This window comes from Lynx rufus, unplaced genomic scaffold (assembly GCF_022079265.1).
Source record: "Lynx rufus isolate CCGP_SWC_20201006 ecotype Redwood Valley unplaced genomic scaffold, mLynRuf1.p SCAF_16, whole genome shotgun sequence".
Classification (NCBI taxonomy): Eukaryota; Metazoa; Chordata; class Mammalia; order Carnivora; family Felidae; genus Lynx; species Lynx rufus.
In genome coordinates this window covers 46815415-46842842 of record NW_025814830.1, presented here as the reverse complement: position 1 = coordinate 46842842, position 27428 = coordinate 46815415, and the positions used below count along the sequence as shown (strand labels likewise).

At 40.4% G+C, this 27428-nt stretch overlaps 1 protein-coding gene across 7 annotated transcripts in view; it reads right to left on the bottom strand.

Annotated features, from left to right (window-relative positions):
- Positions 1–27428, bottom strand: part of CNTNAP4 (contactin associated protein family member 4) — a 252839-nt gene that overhangs the window by 3821 nt on the left and 221590 nt on the right. For 5 of the 7 annotated variants that reach the window (XM_047079258.1, XM_047079262.1, XM_047079261.1 and 2 more), the window contains 6 exons: positions 17014–17253; positions 14169–14393; positions 12651–12784; positions 11817–11904; positions 1525–1743; positions 1128–1199 (listed from right to left, as the gene is read on the bottom strand). In XM_047079258.1, the coding sequence (XP_046935214.1) occupies positions 1128–1199; positions 1525–1743; positions 11817–11904; positions 12651–12784; positions 14169–14393; positions 17014–17253 (978 nt within the window). The remainder of the gene's footprint in view (positions 1–1127; positions 1200–1524; positions 1744–11816; positions 11905–12650; positions 12785–14168; positions 14394–17013; positions 17254–27428) is intronic. The other 2 variants (XM_047079260.1, XM_047079263.1) reach the window with 2 other exon arrangements.

The window sequence follows — 27428 nt, the reverse complement described above, 5'->3', positions numbered from 1 at the left end:
TTTTCTTTTAGACACTCAGTTATTAACTACTCCTTTCGGAGGGACTTACTGCTGTTTGTTTTTTGCTTATCATATGACTAAATGGGAATTCTATCTTATGTATCTTTAATTTATACACCATTAATCTGATAAAAAGAAAAGCAACTGAAATGGCAATGCGGATGTTAACATCCTCACAGTACTATTCTCTGTTTAAGTAAAATCCTAACGACTTCAAGGAAGTTGATGTCTGAATGAGTAAAGATGTAAAAAAATAGAACAAAAACGGACCAGACATAAAGCCCACATAAACTGCCCAAGTTAAAAGTGAAATCACATTATCTGGCAATGTAATAACTGTTTATTTTTTATGTTCATCTCATATGCAAAGTGTGGAGAAAAGGTGAGTCACTTAGCATTTCCATTATCTGATTAATTACTTTCTGAAGATCATTCATCAGGAATAAAAAGGTATATTTTGGGGGTTGGCTTTGAATAAATTGTGTCTCAGAGAACATGCTGTTTCATTGCCAGGAAGGTATACTTTAAAATTTTTTGTGTTAATTCTGCAATTTAAAATAACTACAAACCACTTTCATTCCATTGGCCTAATATTTGATAAAAAAAAAATACAACTAAAAGCGTTATATTCACTGATGTGAGCATCTAAACCACGGAAATACCCATTTCACTGAGTATTAACACAACATAAAATGTATGTTCCCAGTGTTAATCTCAGGTTTTTCCTACTTTTTACATAAACTCTTGTGGAAACAATACGACAAAATCCAAGAAGCCAACAGAAATAGTACCTCCCCAAATATATTCAGAATTCCTTAGGGATTGTAGAAGGCCATTTTCAAGTTAAATGATGCTCAGTTTTACACACAGTAGCAACTGTATGAGTGTGGCACTTCAGGGAAATGATCAATTATGTATACTGAAAATCTTCAAGGAATTCATGAATTCAAGAAGACTCTAAAAGACAACCCAGTATAAATAATAAACCACTCCCGCCATTGACCTCAGGATCCAGTGTCCCGCAGTGGGGATATGTGTGGATTCCCCACCATTTCTCTAGTGCTAACTATTCCCCACTCCTAGAGATGAGAAGTACCAAAGAAGAGTTCATTCACGCCTTCTGTTACCTCCAATTACTGCAGAGTCACTTCTGATTGCATTAGCTAGGGGTTCTCTGTCATCTCTTGTTCCAGAATGATCTGCAGTAAAAGGATAAAAAAAAAAAAAAAAGTGGGAGGGAGGGATAGAGCCAAGTAAAAAGAAGAAATTTTGGGGAAAAAAAAATCTTAAAACATTTAATCAGTGTGGGATCTCTGTGATTTTTTTTTTTTAACCTCAGCAGCATCAACTGCAGTGGCTCACATGGATAAGGCACTGAGGATCTAGAAGAGAAATGGGTTGGAAGTCAAACAAAACCAATCTGGGGAGGCCACCTTGAGAACGCATTGTAACAGCGGCATCAGAAGATTCAACACCCAGGGGACAAGTGCGTTTGTTACCGCAAAGGAGGAGCCATTCCCCTACCTGCAAACGAGTGTGTCCTCTCCCTTGATGTGGCATCAGTGCCAGCCTGGGACACACAGCTGGACTCTGTCACATGTCCTGAGACGGTGACAGGGGCCGGGTGGCTAGGCTGCAGCGCGGCCTTCAGAGGGGCCACGTGGCCGAGCTGCACCGCGGACAGACAGCCCAGGAAGCCCTGTGCACCGGCCAGGGCTGTCTCCTGGTCTACGTCAGTGTACTCTGGAAATCCAAAGAAACACCAAAATATTAATAATCACGCAAGAGCAAACAGGCAAGGCTAGAGATGGAATGTTCTGAGTCTGATAATACAGTAACAACAGACATGCAGTGGACTAAACTCCCCTTTCTTGGGTCTTTATTAAAAGAGTCAGATCCGTTAAGTCTCTCCGTGACTACCGCTGAGCCTCCTGAGGTTAACGAAAGCAAGTTTTTAAGTATGGCTAATTTAATATGATATGGTGATCTGGAAATGATTGAAGCCTCCGGACGGATGAGCCAGGTTTTGAACTGATGAGGGTTCGTGAGATGTTACATTTAAAAATAGATGATTAACGTGATTTGTGATAGGGCTTGCAGTCAATGTTCAAGAGATTAAAGTGCTTCCCGATTTGGAAATGAATTCAGCTCAGCCTTTGAGACGTAAGTCACGACCATCACAGGAGCTGGAGGGAAAATGGAGCTTCTAGAGTTCCCCTGTTAACTGCCCAAGCAGACGGCTCGGTCTGGCTGAAAGCCGCCTGGTATTCTCTGGCCCCATCCAAACACGCAGGGGGAAGATGTTATCAGGTGGGAAGGCTACACCCCAAAGTGTCTAGAGTCGCCCTAATTCCTCATGCACAGCAGTGAAAGCGTCCACACCTCACTCCCTGTTTCAGGGCTGCTGTCACTCAGGCAGAAACACGTGTGGCCCCTCTAGACAGAAAACCCCTCCCCCACATTAACCAGAGTTGAGTTTCTCTGGGACTATGATGGAACAGAGGTTGGCTTGAATGCCGGAATACTAATTTATGATTTTAGAGTGAAGCATATATTTACATTTTGTGTGTGGCGAGCCTGAAATCTAAACCAGGGGAACTAACTATAGTTTTAAAGTTCAAATGTGACCAGACCATATAGCACCTCCCCACCCAATATGACCATAAAAAAGGAGGACTAATGTCTCCTGCACTGCATATACAAGGACACAGACACAATTTGACACTCTTGTCTCTTAAAAAAAAAAGATATTTAGTATTTATTGGGTGCTTACAATGGCACCGTTCTAAGGGATTCGCACGTCTGTGTTGACAGCTTCCAGTAGCCGCCAGTATCTTATCCCAGTCAGTCACACAGGCGAGACGCGTGGGTTCAGAACTGCAGTGATGGCCTGAGGCCACACAGCCATCGGCATTCTGCTCCGGAGTCAGGCCTGTTGGGCTCCAAATCACAAGAATCTTCTATTTATGAACCATTTTCTGATTGGCACATTGTTTTCTTCACTCTGTTCATATCTTCTGCAGGGCTGCTGATTTATTTTGTTATTAGTTTGTTTGGCTGGAGAGCAACTATTCTTGAAGTGACGCTTGGCGCGTCAGCTCCGAATGAGCCCGACCTGATTACTCTGGATGTATGGCATTCAGGCTCAGGGGCTCTACCTCCGAAAGTCATGTTCTTACTACCAGGTCATCCTGCCTCACTGCACCCAGACTGGCTCCTTGAACCTACGGGAGACCCTCAACCCCCCGGCATTATGTTGTTCCACAGAAGCCATGTCGTGCATGTGTGGAAACCAAGAACTAACTTAGTTCCAACACACAGCACTCACTCATTTGAATGGATATACATTCAAGCATATTTATGTTTAGAAAGGCAGCATTCTTGCTTTGGAGGTTTTTTACTTTCATAAGAAAGGAACAAGAAATATACATTAAAAACAACATAATCAGGACAGTGCTTTTCACATTTATTCTACAGTGTTAAAATCTTGATTACAACTTCGATAGGCTTTTGAAAAATCTTATCTTTTGAACACTCCCCCCTCCCCGAAAAATGTAAATAGATGCGATTCACTTCTCTGGTACAAATCTGATATGAGATGAATCTTAAAAACTACACCTTTAAGTAAAAACATTTTTCAAATTACAAGTTACGGTATAAAAGACTTTAAACTCTTAAAACGTAAAGTGGGCAGTTAATCAATTAATTTTTGTTTTAAGAGCTACAGATACAGGAAATAAATTCCGCGCATATCAAGCATGTTACATTCTAGCAGCAGAGAGAGAAAATAAACATAGAAACAGGAACTAATGAAAATTTTGAAGAGTGGTAATGCTCTGAATAAATCAATTAGAAAATGTGATGGAGTGCGTCTGGAACAGAAATTTATCTTGATGGATTAGGTGATTTTTGCGTGTCTATTTTAAGCTTGATTCTTCAGAGCCCTGTTCCCTTAGTGGTCTGGAGATATTATTCCAGCATCTTCTGCCTCCATCACTTCTTTCTTAAATTTTGCAAGATTCCCTGTGTGTTACGAATTTTGCATAGAATATGGTGGGCCCTTCTCACCTGGAGACACAAGGTTTTTCCTTAGCCTGCCAAGTGTCGTAACCTGCTTCTCCTTCCTCTTCTTTATCCTATTGGTCTGCTGATTATTCACACCACATCTTCTCTGCATTTTCTCTAAGCTGTTTTACTTTTCCAGCCTGATTTCTATCCTTTAGGACCTAATATTGTGTGAGTCGAAGCTTTCATCACTTGATCTTCTAGGTGATGAGTTCACGTTTCAACAAACATCACTCTTTCCTACTGACTTTGAGTCTGGAACAGTCACACCTTTTTAGTTCCTCAAGGTCTTTTTTTGCTTTGTTGGAAGCGAGGGCTCTTACTAAGTCTCATCAGATGGTGTCCGTCTCCCTGAATATGCCCATTGTGATAGGCAGTGATTCGGTGGCTTTGTTTCTTCTCCCGTTTCATTGTTGTGAGTCTTAAGAATAGAGCTGTTTTTCTCCTCCGCCGGGTGATTGTCAGTCACTGGTTTCCTTAGGCGGCTGACAGCTAGAGAAGGTAGACAATGTAGCTGCCCCACGTCAGGGAGGGTACGGGCCAGGCACCCCTAACCTCCAGCCAGAGAGGACTCAAACCTCAGGTCATCGTCAGCAGGACTCAGGAACTCCTCAAGTTTCAGGTCACTCCCTCTTTGGCAAAGGGGGGGATTGGGCACAGTGACATTTTCAATGCTGACCTTTCCCCACGGGGGTCCCAGAGATCTCTGTAAGCCAAGCATTTCCAAGTGGAGAGGAGGGATCTACACAATTCAGGGTGTTCCCCAGAGACTCTCGCAGGCTGGTCCAGACTCTTCCAACCAGGGCGCACGGGGTCACCCAAGGCTCTCTTCACTGACAACCTCTAACGCTCCCCCCTGCCTGCTGGGCTGGACCAGCAACTCCTATTTGCAGGAGAGTTAATGGGTGGGAATTAGAATTAGGAGTGAAGGCAGAGCACAGGGGCTTTGCAGCCACCCCTTACCCCCCAGAACTGAGACCAGGCAAAATTAACAGTTATAATATGTTGTTCATAAGCAAAGCTGGCCTTAGAAATACATAGCATTAGATATCTTTGCTAGACATCGACAAATGCACTAACAAAGCCAACGAGCAAAAATCTCTATCTTTCCTGTTACCTGACTCCTGAGATGCCGACACCACTGTCTCCTGCTTTATACAAACCCTGAGAAGACAATCATGTTTTGGATGTTTCTGGTCGTAAAAATCCTTATTGACTCAGATGTTTGGGTGATCTTGCCTATTAAAAAATCAGCCTCAACTGTACTTGCCAACAAACAGAATGACTCCTGCTTTGTTAGAGAAGAAACCTTTTAACGAAAGGTCTACAAGAAAAAGAGGGTACCGAGGAATTAAAATGTGTACGAAGTGCCTTTCCATACGTAGTAAGAGGACTGTTTCTGGAAAAGGTGTGACGTAAATGGAAGAATAATTGCAAAGAGTGCTTCATGGAATTTCTTGTGGCTCTCCTTAACAAACAAACAGAAAACCTCAGAAAACAAAACCAAGTGGTTTGGCCATACCTATGAAGAGGGGCCTTATTTAAAAAGGATCTCAGTATCTTTAATCTATGAAGATCAGAGTAAAAGCCTTGCCGGAACATGGTGCAATAAATCAGAGGAGGAGCCTGGCATTTTTACCGTTATATACCATTACGGCCAGGATCCTAGACAAGAGTTCATGGGAAAGTAAAATGGCGGAGCAGACGGCAAATATACCACATGGATGCGGAAGCAGTTTTTCATAAAAGGTATTTATTTGCCAACCAAACCTACCGCACTGAGATATCACCTTGAAAATCTGATTAATACAGAAGCTATTTATAGGTAGAGATCTCTGGGTGACCTGTACTTCTCTTTCGCTTTCGACATAACTTGTCTTAAGTGCCATAAGACATTTACAAAATCACAGGGTCCTTAAATAATCTGATTAAACTATCTTACATACCCCTTTGGCTTTGAAGCAGGTTTTCCATAGAATAGCATCGAGACTGACGTGTGTTCCTCTAGCTCTTCTAAGAGCTGGACTAGACACCCTCTTCCCTCTGACCACACACTTTATTTACATCTGGCCTAAATCTCCACTGCAGAAATCTGAGCCACTTCCTGGCTCTGCAGTGTCAGAAGAGATCAATGATCCCGATGGGTCATTGCCTCTAAATATACCAAAGCTACCGCTCAGCACAGAATGAGTGAAAAACATCTTCGGGCTTTTAGAAAACTCTTCTAACATAAAAACAATCCATAAACAGAACTCAGAACTTGATTTGGCAATGAGCTTTGGATATAAAAACAAACGTAACGCAGCCTATTAATTACGGAGGGCTGTGGACCAAGTCTGTCTCGAGGCAGACTGGTTCTTCCCATACCACGATGGACGACGGATTTCTGCTGTCACGGTTCCCGCGCCATAACATGTCTGACATAACAAAGTAATGGATAGTAGCTGTAAACTTCACTCAGCCTTTGAACAGTGACTCTGCAGTCATTTTACACTAGGTTAAATCATATCATTCAAGATGTGGGCACATTTTTCCGTGAGAGGTTTTAATGCGATTTCACGATCATGTAATGGTCTTAATTGGGATTTTTTTATGTGTGGAATCGTGACCCAACGAAATCTCAATGAGTTAGCAAAACAACTTTACACCTGCATATCTCCTTTGATTAATGACATCTTGGAGAGATCTCTTTTTGGATAATGTTCAAGTTAATAGTTCTCTTAAAGGAGCTGATTGAGGAATCATTCACTTCGGCGTCCGTACTTACAACCTGTGAACAACATACTTGACAGAGAGATGACATCAGACTGTCTGCCTTTTTAGAAGGAAGACCAGAAAGAAATAAAACGGCTTCCTCTCTGTCCTCCAGCGCTCATTTTTTTTTTTAATTTTTTTTTTCAACGTTTATTTATTTTTGGGACAGAGAGACACAGAGCATGAACGGGGGAGGGGCAGAGAGAGAGGGAGACACAGAATCGGAAACAGGCTCCAGGCTCCGAGCCATCAGCCCAGAGCCTGACGCGGGGCTCGAACTCACGGACCGCGAGATCGTGACCTGGCTGAAGTCGGATGCTTAACCGACTGCGCCACCCAGGCGCCCCCAGCGCTCATTTTTACAAAGGAAATGGACCGCAGGAACAAATTTTTAACTCCAATCATCATTAACAAGCATCACTAGCAGATATCAAGCAAGGAGTGTAATTTTTTAGGTAATGACATTAAATTCTAGTATGATGACATGGAAACCATCTCAAACCCTCTATTATACTTAACAGACGACACTAACGGAATTCACATCTCACTGCTCTTACTCTGAGCGCTCCCACAGCTCATCACTGGGCCGGAAACTGTTTGCTCTGTTTGCTTTGTGCCCCAAACTCGTGCAGCCACTCTCCTGCCAACCTCCTCCTCTCTTTCTCTTCCTTCAATTCTTGTTCTTTAATAAGGTCACTCACACTATAGCGTAAGTCCCTGATAATGGCTTTATTGTTTACTTATTCCTGGTGCAGTCACATTTTAAAGCAGGCTAGTAATGAAAGGAATAAACAACTGCCTTCTCTTTTTTATTTTAGAAATTATTCTGGTTTTGTCTCTGTACAAAGGTTTCTAGATCTGGCAGCTGATAAATATATAATTTGGGATTTGTGGCTTTCGCTTTTATCATTTGGTTTTGTTTTCTTTTGTTTTTTGAAGTGTAAGCAGAGCTCTGCTTCGTTATGTTTGACTACCAGATGAGAGCAACGAGGGTGATCTTGTTGTCAAAGGATCACATTCATCCTTCCCACCTGGAGCACATCCTCGTGACTACATGAGCCTCTGACAAAATCCCAATGTCCACCATAATTAAAATCAGAGAACATGTTTCAGCAACAGGAGTGTTCTCTGGGTTTGGGACATGACACTTTGATCAATGCTCACGTACTATGACGAGGAGAAAGGTGTTTTCCAGTTTCTAGGTATGGCCAATTCAAAATGGTACTGCTAACTCTCTGGAAACAAAGCCTCCAGAAGGTTAAAGCCACAGTATGCACTGAAGATAGTCTATGACATTCCAACTGTTAAAATACTCAAAAATCAACCTGACGAAGAAAAAAATTTTTAAGATTCCTTACTTACTTACTTACTTACTTAGAACAAGATTTCTCCTGTTCTGAGCTGTACTTCTCTTTTAAAAGTTGCTTGTGAAATAACCACTATCTCAAGTGTCATCTCACAATACAGTTACACAAACAGGACTCAGGTCATCTGATTTTTCCTCACCTCTAGGCACCGAAGCACGTTTTACATAAAGGATGCCTGACACACAGGAAATTGTTCTTACAGCTCTTCGGTAGAGACTGAGTGGCTGTCCTTTCCTTGCTGATGACAGACATTATTTACATCTGGCCTCACCTCCACTGCAGTAATCTGAGGTACCTCCTGGCTCTGTATCCTCAGAAGAGAGGAACAATCACTACTGATCTAGACCTCTAATATGCAAAAGCTACTCCTCAGAGTAAGCGAAAATAATCATCCAACTGTTACTAAAATAAATCATAAAACTATTATAGCATATAAAAGTACTGAGATACAGAAGTCAGAGCTTAATTTTATAGTGAATTATGAACATGAAAAGCAGATTTAATGTGCTCTGTTGATAGTAGGAGGATCTGAACTAAACTGCTTGGCTAAAGCCTTGACTTCCCCACCACAGCCCCCAACTATTACTGAGCGTTATTGTCAAAGTTATTGAGTCCTTAGTCTTTTAAGCGTAACAGGGAGTTGGAGATGGCTTCTGTGCTGTCATACTACAGTTTGGTACTGTTTCTAAAATTTACCTTCTTTCTGAGTATCTACTAGTAACCTTGGTTCACAGGACAATCCAAAATTATCTCCATAGTTCTTCCAAAATTTAAGAAATGCATAACGGAGAAAGTTGAAAGAGGGAAGAGATGTCCTTCTTTCTGGGTTTCCATCTAATATGGCAGTGAATGGTCATCTCCTTAACTCTTGGCTTGAAAAGGTAGACAAATCACAACTCCAAAAAATATATATAATTGATCAATGTTTATATTCTGCCCCCTTAGAAGAAATATTCAGAAATCATAAGATGATAGAAATATTTTAACTCATTTTAATTTGGAGGGTAATTTGGAACTATTTTATCTAAAGCAACATAGGATACATTATACTCAATCAGATACACAGGAACCTTTTGTGTGACGGTTACGTGTATGTCCGCTAACCATAAGCTCTGTGAGGACAGGTGTAATGTCCACCTTGCCGAATGGCACTCTTCGTGAATATAACATGTGATCACAGAGTATGTGCTAAACGAATCAGTGAGCCAAAGGGGCTTACAAAAAGGAAAAATATATCTGATAAGCATGGGGCCATGAGAATGTGTCTTGTAGACCTCTAATTAGAGGAGGGTAACTGACCAAGGCCCCTGCTGCTGGGCTCTGAAACCCATCTTTATACTTGGGCCAAGGCCATGCTTCCTGTGGCTGGCTCCCAGCGGTGGCTGATCAGAGCAGGGATTCCTAAGGCAGGCTCATTCTTGGGAAACAGGAGACTCCTCTGATAGCTGGCTGACCCAAGGGCTCCCCAAAGACTGCTCAACCCTTCTTAGATTGCACAGACTTCCAGGATACTTCCGAGTTTCCCTCCCTCTCTCCTTCATTGGAGGCAGAGGTGTGTGCGTGGCCATCTGATGGCTCTGCCGCTCTTGGCCAGCTCCCTCCCCACCTCCTACTTTACAAGTGTTCCCTGAATAAAAACATCACATGGTTAATTTTGTCTTGGCAACTGCTTGTTGGAGGACCCGGACTAACATAATAAGGAATTTCAAGATTGAGCAACTCTCTGGAAAATTAATAGTTCCATTTTAGTGTCTACTTTACTATAAATTAATATACTACATTAAAATATAATAATATACTACATATATTTTATTGTAAATTCATATACCACACCAAATTTGACCACAAATTATTACTTTCCTTTGAATTACATTAATTCCTTTGAATTAATGATCAAACAGACCATTAGTCCTTGGTCAAGATCCACACCTTGGGCACATGGCAAATAAATTCTTACCTATACTTTTAGGAGAATGAGTTGATTCAGACTATAAAGTTCACTGCTCAATTTGGACTTTAATCTTATTTTTCAGTATGAGTGAGATGTGTTTTAATGATATGCTATCCTGGAGTAAGAACATTAACATCTTTAATTCCCTACTAATCTCCCTACTCATTTACAAAAAGGGAAACAAATATTTATATAACAAATGTTATTATTCTACTGTGTCATTAATACGATCTTCCTAATAGAATGCAGATAAGTTTCCCAATTGTTTTATAATATATTTAACATATTTCTACTCACAAAAAGTATTTTCATCAGCAATGCTGGCATTAAATTTGAAGATTTTATTTCCTTAAAACTATGATTGTATTAACATTAGGCATAACTATTACAATTTTCTATCTTGTGTTTTACATTTTTATGTAATGCCTCGTCTCAGACCCTGCTAGATGAGGAACTCCTGAGATCAAGATTTGTTACATTTCTTTGATTCTTTTTATTACTACAGTTGAATTTACATAATTTACATGATGAAACTCACTTGGAATTTTTCAGTTAAGCTTCCAAATATCTAAGTAGCACTTTGCACGTATTTTTTACGTCCACTCTAGCATACTGAGGGAGAACAATGCAATTCACATTTCCCCTGTTTGGAGGATGAGAGCACACGATTTTGGGGGCTAATCACGGTCCTAGAGGGCCTATAAATATTTATAAATTTAACTCTTAACCCGCTCAAGGGCCAATATTTTGATCATTCACCCATGGGTGTAATCAAACATTCTCAAGATTCTGAATTATGTACAGGCAGCATAAGGAATGATTAGTCAAGGTACAAACTGCTGCAAAGTTCAAAAAAATGAAAGATTCCATTTACTATCTGGGACAAAATATTGCAGGTTACTGTCAAATATCCAACAAGAAATAAAAACCAGGCTACAAGAAGTCCCCTCACCCTCCCAAATAAGGTGAAATATCACTCCTCTTTATAATTTACTTGCAACTAGAAAGAAAACCCTTTCAAAATTTACCGCCCCTCTTTCCGCGTAGTCCCCGTTGGCAAGTTTAAGAAAATGTATATATATTTTGACGTTAAAATGGCAAGAGTACGTTTCTACTTCAGTGCGAATAGTCAGAAGTAACTGTTGGATATAACTAATAATCACAAGGCATAGACACTGGGTTTCGGCAAGAGCGGCTGGCCACCACCACATCTCAACAAGGCAAACAGGCCCCAAGCCAGAACCTAAAGCACGTTTACTAATTAGAACAAAAGCCATTGCTCTCCCCTACCTTCTCTTTCAGGCCTAGTCCTGGTTTGATCATTAGATGACAGCCTGTATATTTGGCAGCTGATTGATACAAAGGCTGTTATTTCTACCTTTCCTTCTATTTTTGAAGTGTGAGAACTGTATCACGTTTCATTACGTGAGAGCACAGTGGCATTACTATCAGAGGGCAGGGCTTGCTCAGCAAGACGTCCCTGCACAGGGTCACACAAAGTGGACCTGAGAAGGTAGAGTTTCCGCCTCTGTTATCACCGACTTTATAATTAAAACGAAACAAGATTTCTTTTGGCATGATAAATTGGTGTGTGGCCTATGCGTGTGCACGCGTGTTTCCAGTATGACTCTTCTGATCTTTATGCGTCACAATTATGGAAAGGCTGGTCCTTTCCTTACCTGAAATCCGGCCCAGTACAAGAGACTTGATGGCGCTGAGTTCTGTACCTGATGACAGATGGACTTGTCTCCTTGCGTTGTCATCAATCTACAGAATTGTTACGTGAGAATGCAATCATCCACACGGACACCATTTTGTTGAGGAGAGGACAGAGGGCAAAGGAAGACAAAAAAAAAAAAAAAAAAAAAAAGATAAAAAATAGTCAGTTTAGTGTGGCCCCAAAGACTGAGAACAACAAATTTTAAAGAGCCATTCACAAAGGTGAATGATATTTTCTAAATTTTCCATTCTATCCTAACAGTGCACCCCACCTTCTGGCCCCTTATATCCCTTTAATTTTCTCCATTGTATGAGAAATCCAAAATTGGTAAAGCTAAAAAATATATAGACGAGTTATTTTCACCTTAATACTTTTACTTAGCTTGGCCCTTTAACCTGAGTCATTCAGCTAAGAAGTCTTCCTCTGTGTAGAGGGCCAAAACGTTCGTGCTTTGTTTCCACAGCTGGTACAGTGAATAATTCCACTGGTTTCATTAGAGCTGCGATGGCCCCACTAGTGGTACATATGATAAGCTAGTGGGCTTTCCCTCCTGAGCAATGTAAAACAAATGAGGAAAGTGTAGCATTTTTCAGTATCCAATATCAATAATATCTTGGACAGAACCTTGATCCTTTCAAAAATGAGACCACATTTGAGGGTCTGTCCATGGTCTGTGTGAGAGCAGCACTGAAAGAATGCCTTCAGTCTATTCATGATCACGATTCTGCCGGCGGTCCTTCATGCTGGGGAATCCTAACTATAACCACTGCTTCTGTTGACTTTCCTGTATTACCTCTACAAAGAGCACTCCTTCTTCTCTGTTGATCTCTACGTGGTGAAGCTGTCCATCAGCCATGCTTTTGAAATCAAAGTTAACGACATCAGGTTCTTGATATCTGTTTAGCTTGTACCTGATCTGCAAACTTCCTAAAGTAGGGGAGAGAAGTTACAGTTTCAGTTAAAATTGTAGTTAAAGAGCTACTTATAAAAACTCAGGAGTACTCTTTTTAGTTAGTAATTTCTGGTGGGAAATTCACGGCTTATTTGGATGCCTCCTGTCCTCATAATTCCCAGAAGTCAGCTCCTGTGTCAAACTGCACTATTTTTGAGATCAGGACCACGCATGTTACTAATAGGCAGCCTTTCCTGCAAATCTTGAATTTTTCCCCTAGAAGTCAAATATGCAGTTAAACATAAGCAAATCTCTGAACTAGCTTCTACCTTAAAAAAAAAAATACACATTATATTATGAAATGCCAAACTACTGTGGAATATTACAATAACGTTGTTTCTATAATCTTTTTAAAAATACATCTACCACTCCAATGACGCAATTGGTTAATGGAATTTTTATAAGCAAATGGAGTTTTACTAAAGATGAGAAATATTTCCAAGTAGTCACAGCCATGGATTTTGGAATGAAATTAGGATGAAATGAACAGTTTTGAGCCAAACTTACCGTGAGACTTAATGCTACTCACTTAGCTGCCTGCAAAGATGCCAATTACTTTATTTCACAGGGTATCTCCAATTTAACAAAGAAAATATCTTAATGTAGAGATATGCTTCAAGTTCAAAAGGTACACAGTGGTGGTAAATATACTTATTAAAGTATATTTAGTGTTCAGTGCCCTTGGGCCATATTTATTTTAGTTGCAATGATATATTCAGGTTTATAAATTTATTTTCCTCACTCAGACAATTTATCTACAGGATTCCTATCTTTAATCTGGATACAGGGAGGAGGAAAATATCCATAAGTGGTTTTCTGCGACAAAGTTTCTGTAGCATACACACATCCTAACCCAGAAGCCACTGCCCTGCAGTAATGCACCAGCATTTCCCATGACAATTTTGTTGCTGATGATTAGAACCGACAGATTACTTTGTGGACATTTTCTTATACATAATGCTAGGTTGTTAACATTCCCCCCAAATGTCTCTACTTTTAATTGATGGAAATATTTATTATATGCAAATAGGCATCTCATTTCAAAATGAACCACAAAATTGATACTGATATTATATGGGATAGTAAAGAGTTTCTAACAATAATAAAATACAGGAAGTATTTTATATAAATAACAAGTTAACATTGAAAATGCGAAATTATCAAAATTATAACAAAACTATCTTAATAATTTTATAAATAATCCTTTTAGATTAAATTTATAGGACAGTATAGGCACGCTTTTCTTCCTGTTTGCAGTTTGAGAGGCAAGAACATCAGAACGATCCATATTATTACTAATCTAATGTTCTAATTTAATTTTCTCCCTCTCTCTCTCTCTCTCCTCTAGAAAGCACTCACCATTTTTGGCAATGATAACTGAAAGGTATTCTTTATAAAAGGAGCTCACATAAAGCAGTAAGCTTGGTGCTCGCGCTGTTCGGAAGCTAAATTTGATCATTTCTCTGCTCAGCTTCATGTCGCCATGAAACGAAGCAGCGTGGGAGCTGGAATTTTTACTTAAGGAATAATTTTCTTGAAAATTGTAAATCACAGATGAGCCAGATCCAAAATATGCAGAGATCTCTGAAATGACACACACATTTTATGTTAAAAAAAATTAAATACAAGGATCTTATTTCAGCTATATTGATATATTTTTAATTAAAAATATCAAATTATATAGATATAACAAATCGCCCCAAACCAGAATTAAATAACATAGAATATTAACAGAGCTCTTATGATGGTCCTTGAAATGGCTTTATGCTAGAATTATATGTAATTAATTTACTAGTTCACCTTCTAATTACAAGCGTTAACGTTCTCCTCTCTGACATCAGACACAAACCAGGCTTCTTGACTTTCGTCTCCCTTACCGTCCATTTTCTTATTTAAATTTTTGGTCCCATCTATTATTTTGTAACTAGAATGCACTAGTCTTCCTATAATAGGAAGGAAGGAAGTTTGAGGGGTCCTCTTACCTTCCAGGATCAACAGGCAGAAATGTTCCTTTTTGCCTAAACACTTTCCCCTATTTATTGTGCCCTACGAGAAGAAGCCAAGTCCTGCGTTAATAGGAGAGGGCAGTTGGGCATCTTTGTAGCAGTGATCAACATAAGGAACTATCCAGCCTCTTTCAGTTTTACAAAATCATAGTACTTTACTTATATGAGATTAATATCCCAAATTCACACACACATGCATGTGCACACACATACACACACACACACATATACATGTCTATATATACACTTATATACACACACATTTATGTACATATGTATATATGTTTGCATGAAAATGAGGATCTGGAGGAATAATCAGCACTGGATCCTTGAATCCTGCTTCTCTCCATTACTATAAAAGACCAGTTGTGGGATGTGAGTAGCAGATGATGCTCACGGGGTAACAGCAACGTCTCCGTTCCTTGGCACTGGAGGACTATTTTGTTTGCTTGTTTTATTATGTTATTATAATGAACCTTTTTAGAGTCAATATGATATGCAGAGTAGGATTCCTGACTGCACTTAGCGAGCTTAACTAGAAATCATTTTGATTCGGAAAAGGAAGACAAGTTCTTGGGAAGAAGTGGTCTCCACTCTACCTCTAAATGTGAAAAACCTTCTAGAATGAGAGCAGCAGGGTGTGAGTTGTTTATCACAGGCACATTTTAAATAGTAACTTAGTTCTGGTCAAAAGTGGAGGACTTTTAACCCACTTTTCATGAAATAATCCCAAATGCTTTCTGTGCAAAGCAGGGGCTGCTTCAATTTGGAGGCGATTTTTGTTAGCTTTCAGTAGCCCAGACACACGCAAATAAAGCAACTGAATTAAGCTGGATGGCAGTTTTCTGTGAGCAACTATGAAAGCATAACAAATGTTTGTGCATTCAGAGAAGTCCATCTAGAACACTTAATACTATACTCAGTCCTTTCTTTCTTCCATGACATAGGTCTGTGAACAAGACAGACTGAAAAAGATTCCACTTCACAGACATTGGCCACATCATAGAGCAAAATGCCAGAGTAATCTTTATTTTGTTACACATCCATATTTAATGGAAAAGTAATTTTTATTCTTTTTCAATGTTTGTTTATCTATCTTTGAGATACAGAGAGAGAGAGGAGTGGGGCAGAGAGAGGGAGAGAGAGGATCCCAACCAGTCTCCGTGCCAGCACAGAGCCCAATGTGGGGCTCGAACTCACAAACCATGAGATCATGACCTGGGTGGAAATCAAGAGTCAGTCGCTTAACCGACTGAGCCACCTAGGCACCCCAAAGTTATTTTTATTCTTGGAAAAAAATACGTTTAGCAAAAAACCGAAAAACAATACTTCCTAAATTTCCTTGCATTATTGGCTATCTTCATCAAAAATAACAATAATGCCTTTAAAGATTTTAAAATAGAGAACTGCCCCGTGGAACAAGTTGTTAGCATATTTACTGAAGCACATCAACACGGGATAAATAAAAGCAGATTGAGCAGCTAACACTTTAAGACAATGAGAGGAGGGGCGCCTGGGTGCTCAGGCGGTTGGTTAAGCGCCCGACTTCGGCTCAGGTCATGATCTCACAGTCTGTGAGTTCGAGCCCTGCGTCCGGCTCTGTGCTGACAGCTCAGAGCCTGGAGCCTGCTTTGGATTCTGTGTCTCCCTCTCTCTCTGACCATCCCCTGCTCTTTCTCTCTCTCCCTCTCTCAAAAATAAACATTAAAAAAATTTTTTTTAAAAGACATCAAGAGGCAACTTTAGAGGATTTATCATGAATAGTTTTTCTTTTTTTAAGAATTGAGGCCAATATCTAAGAAATGAAATAGGATTAGCATGAAACAGTTAACTGGCAAAAAAAAAAAAAAATCAGAAATGGAAATATTGGGGCGCCTGGGTGGTGCAGTAGGTTAAGCATCCGACTTCAGCCAGGTCACGATCTCGCGGTCCGTGAGTTCGAGCCCCGCGTCAGGCTCTGGGCGGATGGCTCAGAGCCAGGAGCCTGTTTCCGATTCTGTGTCTCCCTCTCTCTCTGCCCCTCCCCCGTTCATGCTCTGTCTCTCTCTGTCCCAAAAATAAAATAAACGTTGAAAAAAAAAATTTAAAAAAAGAAATGGAAATATTTGGGTTTCAAATAGCTACCCAGAAAATGACTACAGGATGTTTTCTTCATATCGGATGAGTTTTCCTGCGAAGACGCCCCACGCCATGCTTACCCTTCGAGCAGAAAGGCCCCGTATATGCAGAGAAGGTGCAGTCACAAGAGAACCCGCTGAGCTTTTCTCTGCACTTCCCTCCATTGAGACACAACTTCCCGTAGCTGCTGCAGTGGCCTCTACAGCCCGGCTCCACGCCAGGGGTCACCTTAGCCCTCTCTTCCAGGTCCAGGGACATCCCGTTCAACTGCAGAGACCGAATGCAGCCCAGAAAGCCCCTCTGTCTGGTGGCTGTTCCACCTAGAAGGGAAATACTGCAAATGGAAACATGTTCCTAGGCGTTTGCTTCAGGATTGAAAGACCCAGCAAAACTGAGGCTTCGCAGGGAAGGGCAAAAGCTGTGGCCTTACAGGGAAGGGCAAGCGTTGGATGAGCCAACATAATTTGGGAAGCAAATTTGTGACAGGATATTGAAAGGATTTAAGAAGATAAAACATTAATTCCATTTTTTCGCAAAGTTGAATTTGTTACACGTTGGTTTTCTAAAAATGATTTATTAAAATATAAGTCGGAGAGGTTCTCTTTTTTAGTTGCTTTCTTTCAGAGAACAAAATGAGGCTGTATCTTTCATGCAAAGTAACAATGAGATGGATTGATACTCGTATGTGGAAGCTAACTTTGTTTTTGGCAATTTTAAATCAGCATATATTTGTGGGTGAGTGCGGCTCGTTCTTCATATTGAAACTTGATCCTGATGCTGTTCTGGTTTTAATTTATTGAGAATTATGAAAGACACCTTGAGTTCTAACTTGACTGTGCACCGATGGGGTCTTTTGGTTATTCTTCCATCAAAAACATGGTAACTGAGATTATCTGCTTTTGTCTGGCATATGTCCCAGTGAATTTTTTTCTAAATACTGGTCCAGGGTGGGTCATTTTAAGCTTGGAAAGATTCTCAACAAACTGGGGAAAGGGGTCAATGGAGAGACGGTGGTGTAGCATTTATTGGGTAATACATGACCATATATGCACTTATCAAGTCACCCTGAGGAGGTTTACGATGTCTGAGTGGAATCAGACCCTGACATTCTACGCCAGAGGCTCTCCAACCTTAAGGAATGTAAATGTCACATGGAAGTCTTCTTAAAAATACAGGCTCGCTCTGAGAAATGCTGACTCTGTGGGCTGGAAATAGGGCTGTGAATCGAAACAATCAACAAGCCTCCCAGGTGCATCACACTCAGGTGGTCACCTGACCACCACATTTTCTGGGCACTATCCTAGTAAGAATGCAAGCTCTAGGAGGATCTTCACCCACCTGTGTGCCCAGGAACCCCCAAAATTAATGCTCCGAACTCGAAGTGGGAAAACAGTACTCTAATCTAAAGAGTCTGCATGATTCTACCCAGAGGCATTATTAGATGTTCACGGGTCCTCTACAAAGGAGCTTTGTCAGTGAATGGATGAGGCTGTCTCACCACCAGAATGTTAGACCCACTCCGTACATACTGTCTCTTTCGAGAACAGGTTTCCTCCCTCCTCTACCGCCACACTTAGCTAGCTCCTGATCTAGCCTTCATTACTTAACATCTCCTCGTCTTCAGAAATTAAAGTTGTTGTTGTTGTTTTTAACTTTCAGAACCAAAAGTTGGAAAGACCCTAAATGAACCGGCCTTTTGTCACCGTGTACCAGGTGTTACATTTCACCACTTTACTTTTGTATATTATCAGAGTCCCACCACTGGATACACTTTGGGGAAGGCCACTTCAATCACACTGCACCCCAGCACACAGGACGGTGCCTGACGCAAAATAGCTGTGCAGTAATTATTTATAATCATACCTAATTGATCAGCAATTGAAAATAATAATAGCTGATTCTTAATAATTAGATATTAATGATCAGTTAATGCAATGGCTCGTTAAACTGGATTAGGCCATAGGAGTGGGGGTTGGGTGCTTCAAAGGCTGGAGAGAGGAACATCACTGGCCCCATGAGGTGGCTTGAGTCCCCGAAACTGAGAATGAGGATAAAACCCAAGGAATATTTCTGAATACATTAATTCTATATTTTTGGATAATGAAATACCATGAAGGGAAAACTGAAAGGAATCCTAAGAATTTGGGGCTCATGACACTGATGGTATTTAGAATTCAGATTCATAGACATAAGGGTCTCCATGCAAACAACTGTACTTAAATTGGTGTATCGAAGTTGTTTCACTTAACATTGTTTGTGCCTCTTCTATGAAGCAAATACAAGTCTTCAGGGTGTGGGTCATACTTGCTATTTATAAATCAAACTGCAGTGTGGTACGCAGCCAGACATATTCCGATTCCAGTTTCCGTGGGCATGGCAGGGGAAAGGAGTTCACCTCGTCCTAGAGTCTCAGAACAACGGCCGGTCTCCTTGTTCCCTTCCTCCTACATCTACTGTCTCCTTCCATTCTTGAAGCCTCTCTCCTCCCCTTAATCTTAGGACTCCTCTTCTTTTCCTTCCACATTAAAGCTGCCGTTCACCTGCGCTTCAGACTTCCCTATTCTCGCACTAACTCATCTCAACAGAACGTCGAGAGCTCAGAGTCAAGTCTTGGACCAAATGCTCTTAGCATCTTTGCTGGAGTTTTCTTTCCTGGGTAAGGAAGCCTTCAGCCTTACTTTTATCTTTGGCCCAGGAACTCTTTGGAGGAGGGTCAGGTGCTGGGAAGTCTGGATTACAGATGGATTCCTGGTATATTTAATTTACTTTACGTTAGAGTACTTTAAATCATGATATATATATATATATATATATATATATATATATATATGTATAGTATACAGTCACATTAAATCATGGTCTGTTAAGCATTTGTCACTCTGTAACATCATTTCCCTGATTTAGGAGTTGATCTCCTTCTGCCATTGACATCATAAAAACTAAATAACTTGGGAGGCCAACAACTGAATACAATTCCTTTTCATCTGCCCCAGCTTATTTATTCTTATCTATTTTGTTTTGTTCCAGATGATGAGGACCAAGGGGCATAGAGAATTCCAGGGACAAACCCAGGGGCATTGCTGAGGAAATATTAAAACACACACATTCACTTAGAGGCAGAAAAGGGCAAGAATCTACCGTTGGCCTTTTATTGTAAGGGAGTCCCTTTCTTTTAACACCAAACTATGGTCAAAAAAGATCATTTTCATTGTCTTCTACTTCTTAGATCATTTTTGGTTTGGACAGCATTTCGGTTCTACAAGCTCTACTTAGTAGCTCTGTGCTGGGCATCGAGTCTGGCCTTGGAGGTTCAGAATTATATGCAACTGACCTTGCCCTCAAAGAGCACATGATCTAGTAATAGATTCAAACAGGGAAGCACATGATTACCACATGAGGTTAATGATAGAAATAGGTACCTGGTGGACAAGAAGGTCAGAGGATGGTCCCGGGACATTAACAGGAAACAGCTCCCTTCAAATACATGTATGAGATACATATATTTATAATAGTGAGAAGAAAATCAACACCCAGCCCTGTAAACAGGACATCTGAATTGTGAACTTGCAAAGAGTTCACGTTTACCTAACCAAATAGTTTGAAACTACATTTTTAAATTATCAAAAAAAAAAAAATGTCTAATTAAACATAAACGTATGTGTCTTACAAGTGTGGAGGATTTTTACTTTACCATTAGGTTTCAAGTTAATAACTTCTTATTTTAAGATTAACTATTCTGGAGAACATGGCCAATATAAATAGTATTGGGCTTGAAAGCTTAATTAAAGATTCCAACAACTGTCCAGGGTTAGAGTAGGTCCAATTAAAATGAGCTGCACTTTGATTAATTGATTCTGGATGTTTCCACTGAGCTATTATGTTTGGAACTGTCTTCCAATTAATTTCCTATCAATTTACCTGCCATGCTATATCAGATATAATGAATTCTGGAACTTCACAAACACTAGGCATCTTGTGAAACTAATGCCTAACCTTCCTATGTGAAGGAATAAAAACCTGAATCTGTTCACTTACATAACAATACTGGGATCTGCACCTAATAGGTGTGCCAGGTGATGAACAGAGATGGAGTCCAACCCTTTTATCATGTTCATTACTCTCAGGAAGTGAGTCTAAGTGACAGATGCTATTGTCACGAAATACGAGCCGGCTCTTTCCTATGCCAATTTTTTTTTTTTTTGGAGCAGGAAGACCTTTAATTTTTTAATGGCAAATTATTTATATGCTGTGCTTGAATACTATTGAGGATTAATTGGGAACAACGGCATATTTGCCCAGGGGCCTTAGAAAAAAAAGAAATGAAGAACCTCTTCAAAATTTAAAGTTATAGAAACTTGTCTGGCAGAGTACAGAGGCTCTCCCTGACCATGGCACTGTGACAGAGAAAGGCCGCTAAGGCTCTAACCACTGATCAGCTTGGAACAGGAAGGTTGTTGCACATGCATGCAGGGCCCAGGACCAAGTGAGGGGATTAAAGGAAAAACACGGTCTTCTACAGATTATGTATTGGATCTTCAGTCCTGGTCTATTCAGCCATCCTAGGGGAAGGCTTAGCATCGTAGAAATGATGCATTAACGTACAGACCCGTGAGACTGGACCCCAGCAATAACTTTGCCATGGAATGTTCCTCATTGAGGAAAACCCTAGGAGAACTGGCAGGAGGAGGAAGAACGAGCTCTTCCTTAGGTTCAAAGAACTATTATGGTTGAAATAGGAAGCTGTGAAGCAACAGTATCATAGTACAGAAAATGCAGGTGCTATTCTCTAAACCAAGGTCAACGGTGAGGACATGCTCTCGTGGTAGTGACAGCAGAAAAATGTGGGTCTATTTAGATTTCTCATATGCCAATGCCACAGCACCTCTCTGGTCTGACCCATTTTAAAGAAATGAACTGTCAGTGGTATTAGTTACATTCTCTGCTCTGAAGAGATCCCATCTGAATTCAGATTTCAGTCAACAGTCACCAAGATCTGTTTGCTAAACAGGCAAAAGTAAACTGAGTGCTTCTTAAGCTGATCATGAAAAAGACATCTCAAGGAAGAGAGAACACAATTGAAGTAAGTGATATGATTACATTAAAGAGAAATGTGACTTTCTTTGCATTGCACTTTGGTAATGTGGGAACATACTTACTACAAAAGAAAACCAGACTGAAAGAAAAATTACTCAGACATAAAACTATTGCCATTCTCTTCCCATAACTATTTTAGCCTATCAAAAGTAAACCAGAAGTAAAAAGAAAAAATCTAGAATATATTATGATTAATGACTCTGTTCATCAAAAGACACCATTAAGTATATGAAAATACAAGGGCGCCTGGGTGGCTCAGTCGGTTAAGTGTTCAACTTCAGCTCAGGTCATGATCTCACAGTTCGTGGGTTCACGCCCCACGGTGGGCTCTGTGCTGTGAGCTCAGAGCCTGGAGCCTGATTTTGGATTCTGTGTCTCCCTCTCTGCCCCTCCCCTGCTCATGCTCTCTTTCTCAAAAAATAAATGAACATTAAAAGATTTTTTTTTTTAATTTTTTTTTCCAACGTTTTTATTTATTTTTGGGACAGAGAGAGACAGAGCATGAACGGGGGAGGGGCAGAGAGAGAGGGAGACACAGAATCGGAAACAGGCTCCAGGCTCTGAGCCATCAGCCCAGAGCCCGACGCGGGGCTCGAACTCACGGACCGGACCGCGAGATCGTGACCTGGCTGAAGTCGGACGCTTAACCGACTGCGCCACCCAGGCGCCCCTAAAAGATTTTTTTAAAAAACTAAAAAAAAAGCCGGGGCGTCCGACTTCAGCCAGGTCACGATCTCGCGGTCCGTGAGTTCGAGCCCCGCGTCGGGCTCTGGGCTGATGGCTCAGAGCCTGGAGCCTGTTTCCGATTCTGTGTCTCCCTCTCTCTCTGCCCCTCCCCCGTTCATGCTCTGTCTCTCTCTGTCCCAAAAATAAATAAAAACGTTGGAAAAAAAAATTTTTAAAAATAAAAAAATAAAAATAAAAAAAAAAAATAAAAAAAAAACTAAAAAAAAAGTATATGAAAATACAATCCACAGAAAGAGAGAAGAAATCTGTAACAACGTTACCTGAAATAAATCCAAAATTCTTATAAACCTTTAAAAAAAAAAAAAAGAAGACGACAACCCTGTAGAAAATGGGCAACAGATTTGAGCAGCCACGTCACAAAGGAGGATATCCAAATGGTCAATAGCTATCTGGCAGTGTCTTTTAAGGCTTAACATATGCACATCTTATGACCCAGTAATTCCACTGTTAGGTAGAGACCCAACAGAAATACAAGCATATGTTCACCAAAAGACCAGTACAAGGATATATTTGTGATATCCAACTTTGCAAGGGCACAAATGCCCATCCACAGTAACTAAATCTACCTTTGTACCGGTCATGTCAGTTTCCCAAAATATCCCTGAGCGATACTAACGTGCAACTAACGGTGATAACCAAACTTCAGACCTTCGACAGGCTCAGAGTTCAACATTAACCCTCACGTGTGGCATTTAGAAACTGTTTGCTCTAGAAGCCCAATAAATATTTGTGGATTTGATGCAATTCAAATGCAATGCAAATGACTTATGCATCCATGTCAGGAGTTCTTACTTCTCCTTCAGGTCCTAGTCACAAAGTATTGAGATGGAGTTTGCCCCATTTAAAAAAACCTGTCAGTAAAAGAATTTAGACTGCAAACAAAAATTGCAGAGCTAGTTGAATGAAAATCAATTCAAGGCTAATTTAAGAAGCTTCTAAGAAAAATGCTGAGTTTACAAACCAAAATAGAAAATGACCACTGTCACATTTCAGCTTAAAAAAATGATTGATTCTTTTCTCTCCATCATTTCCGTGGTTGGGGAATGTTTGCGGGTGAATGATAACAGCAATGACTCTCGACATTGAGACTTCATTGTAACAAGGTCAAGGACATATGTTTAATACACCAATTAACATCATGCCACTAAACTTATTTTTTAAGGTAATAAATAGAATGTCTGAATAGGACTTTTTAACTCAGACACATCATAAATCACATATACACACAAAGGACAAAGTGAAAGAATGTGAAAAGGTCAGTAAAGACTCAGTGCCATAAATAAGAACAAGAATGGAGAAAGAACTAGAAGGCTCAAACTAAAGGGTGAATTGCCATTTTTATTACGAGAAGCCATCTGACAGTTGGGATATTTGGGGAAGGAGAGGAGATTGTCACTGCATTGGTGTTCACTGTTTCTTTTTTTTTTTAATTTTTTTTTTCAACGTTTATTTATTTTTTTTTTGGGACAGAGAGAGACAGAGCATGAACGGGGGAGGGGCAGAGAGAGAGGGAGACACAGAATCGGAAACAGGCTCCAGGCTCTGAGCCATCAGCCCAGAGCCTGACGCGGGGCTCGAACTCACGGACCGCGAGATCGTGACCTGGCTGAAGTCGGATGCTTAACTGACTGTGCCACCCAGGCGCCCCGGTGTTCACTGTTTCTAATCACATTACATTCACGTTAAATGTTTCCACTGTCTCATACAAGGCTTTGTGTTCATTATTTTATTACTCCTTCACTTTGCACGGAATCCTATAGTTTGGTTTAGATGAAGATACTTGTTCTAACGTTTGGAACTGCAGGTATTGTTAAAAACCTTCCGTTCTATCATTCTTTGGTGTAGACTAACAGTTCCATCTCTGAAATGACCATTTCCTTTATTTCCATTTCAATGTCATAGATCATTGTTGCCCAGCTGAATCACGTTTTTATCTTGCTTTCTACTTATTTTCACTGATTTTGTTCAGAAGGTGAAGCATTAGTCTGGCCTCAGAGTTACACTCTGAGATGTGGACACACTTCAGGATTGGTCTTTAGAGGAGAGAGTGGAGCCAGCAATGGAGAGAGTGCCGAATCCTACCCACTTGACCATCAGGGAGGTTTGAAGCCAGTAATGGAGAAAACACCTTAGGTGTTTTCCATGACATCCCATCCTACTAGTCATTTCTGAGACACCACCCAAAAAAGAAAAAAAGTAATGTCCACATTGTGGACATATCAACATTGACCAGGCTGTGGTAGCACAGTGAGATGGAGAATATAACTGGAATCAAAATTAACATATATCCAGATATCCACATTTTACTTGTAGGTAAAAGTGTTAAAGATATATCTCAAACAAATATGTTTCTACATTATCAAATTTTCTAATGTTTCATATTTGTCGTATTATAAAATGACTTTATTTGGTATTTGAAATACTCCACAATAGTGTTAATGTTTTCTGCCAAATTTGTTTACAAGCAAGAAGGTACATTTCTGGCAAAAGCGACTAAATGCCGGGATACTAACATAATCTATCTTAGAGTGACTAACATTAGCTTAGTCTTACAGTTGGGGAGGGCTCAGTCGGCTGAGCGTCTGACTTTGGCTCAGGTCATCATCTTGCCGTCCATGAGTTCAACCCCACATCAGGCACACTGCTGTCAGTGCAGAGCCTGGTTTGGATCCTGTCTCCCTCTCTCTCTGCCCCTCCCCCACTTGCACTCTCTCAAAAATAAATAAAACATTAAAAAAAGTTTTTTAAAAAAGACGTGTTTCTATGTAACTGAAATCACCATCATCATCATCATCATCATCATCATCATCACTGTCTGGATTTAAACATTTTTTAGGAAAAAAAGTTATACTGAACTATAGACTTACTCGTTATAGTTACATTTATCTCATTAATATATACTGATACCCCAAAACAAATGAAGTCATTATGCACACTTAAGAATACTGATTAGCCATAATTAATTTTAAGAATGATGGGTGAACTACAAATTAAACTCTTGAACTTGTAAGTAAGGGGAATGAAATTACCTTTTAAATTGTGAACCAGAAGATCAATTCTGTTGCATTAGAAGAGAGACTCCTACTCACCCACAGAGTCATGACTCTGGGAACACACTTAGCTCTAGAATATTGGAAGGTATTAATATGTGGGGAAACGGTGTCCAAGAGAAGGTGCCTTCTACATCTGACATGTACTGGCACAGAACATATGAACAAAGAAGCCCGATTTCCTGGGAGAGTGTGATTATGGGGCGGGTGGGATCTCACTGAAGAAAAGGAAGGAGGGGAGATATTTTCTCCAGGGTGTGAAGAAGGACCACCAGTCTTTTGCTGCCTTGAAAGAGTATGGTTTATAGAGTTTGTAGTATATAATCTAGACTGAAGGGTCAGGGAACGGCGTGAATCATCCTACAGGTTAGGATAAAGGAAGAAAACAAGAAAAGCTAACTTCAGTTGAAATTGAAAAGTGCGAAATGATGTGAGAATCCCAGAGACCTAAGAGAAGTGTCTTGTCCCCGAGAAGATTAGCAGGAGTAAGTAGTCACACACTAGCAGCAACAACAAATCCACAAGTTGTGTGTATATACACTTCAAGTACGGCCCAACGCTGCTCTTCACCGTGTCCGCTTCAGCCCACACCAACGTCATCTCTCACAGGGACCACTGCCCTAGCCTGCTTCTACCCTGTTCCCTCCATCCACATTCTTCACAGTGGTCAGGAAGACGTGGAAAGGTACATTAGATCATGCGCTCCTCTGAGCCTCAGAATAAGACCCAGATTCCTCACCACAGTCTCGAGACCCAGTCAAAGTGACCATGATTTGCAACAGGCTTTCCCTCAGACCAACTCTACCGTCCTGCTACCATGGCTTCCTCCTTGCTCCCTGACTCCTTCACTTCGCTTTGAGCCATGGTTCCTCTGCTGGGAATGCTCTCCCTCCAGACGTTCACGTTCCCTCTTCTGCTTCCTCTGGCCTCTGTTCAAATGTAAGGTCCTCATAGAGCACTCTCCTGACCACCCTGCTGAAAGTAGAAGCCCCTTAACCCAATTTATTGCTTGACTTTTATAGTATTGATCATTATCTGAAATTGTGTCTGTATATACATATACACACACACATAGATATATGTGTGCATACATGCATGTGTGTATAATATATGTGTATTAACAACATATGTTATAAATAATAACTATATTATCTTACTATTTACTCTTTTATTGGCTGCCTCTTGTCTCTTCCACTGAAATATACTATAAGGAATGCAGAGAGCTACTTTTTGGTCTCAGTAAACGCTACACTAAGTTAGCTCTAATTTTTATTGATTTTTTACTAGTTTTTCACCCACTTTGCACTAATTCATTGTAACTTAAAAAAATTTTTTGAGAGACAGAGAGAGACCAAGCACAAACAGGGGAGGGGCAGAGAGAGAGGGAGACACAGAATCCAAAGCAGGCTCCAGGCTCTGAGCTGTCAGCACAGAGCCTGATGCGGGGCTCGAACCCGTGAACCATGAGACCGTGACCTGAGCTGAAGTCAGACGCTCAACCGACTGAGCCACCAGGCGCCCCACATTGTAACTTTTTAAGTTATGATTTAACTCCCATTGAAGTATGTTAATCTAGAAATTTAAAAAATATCTTGATGTGTTTA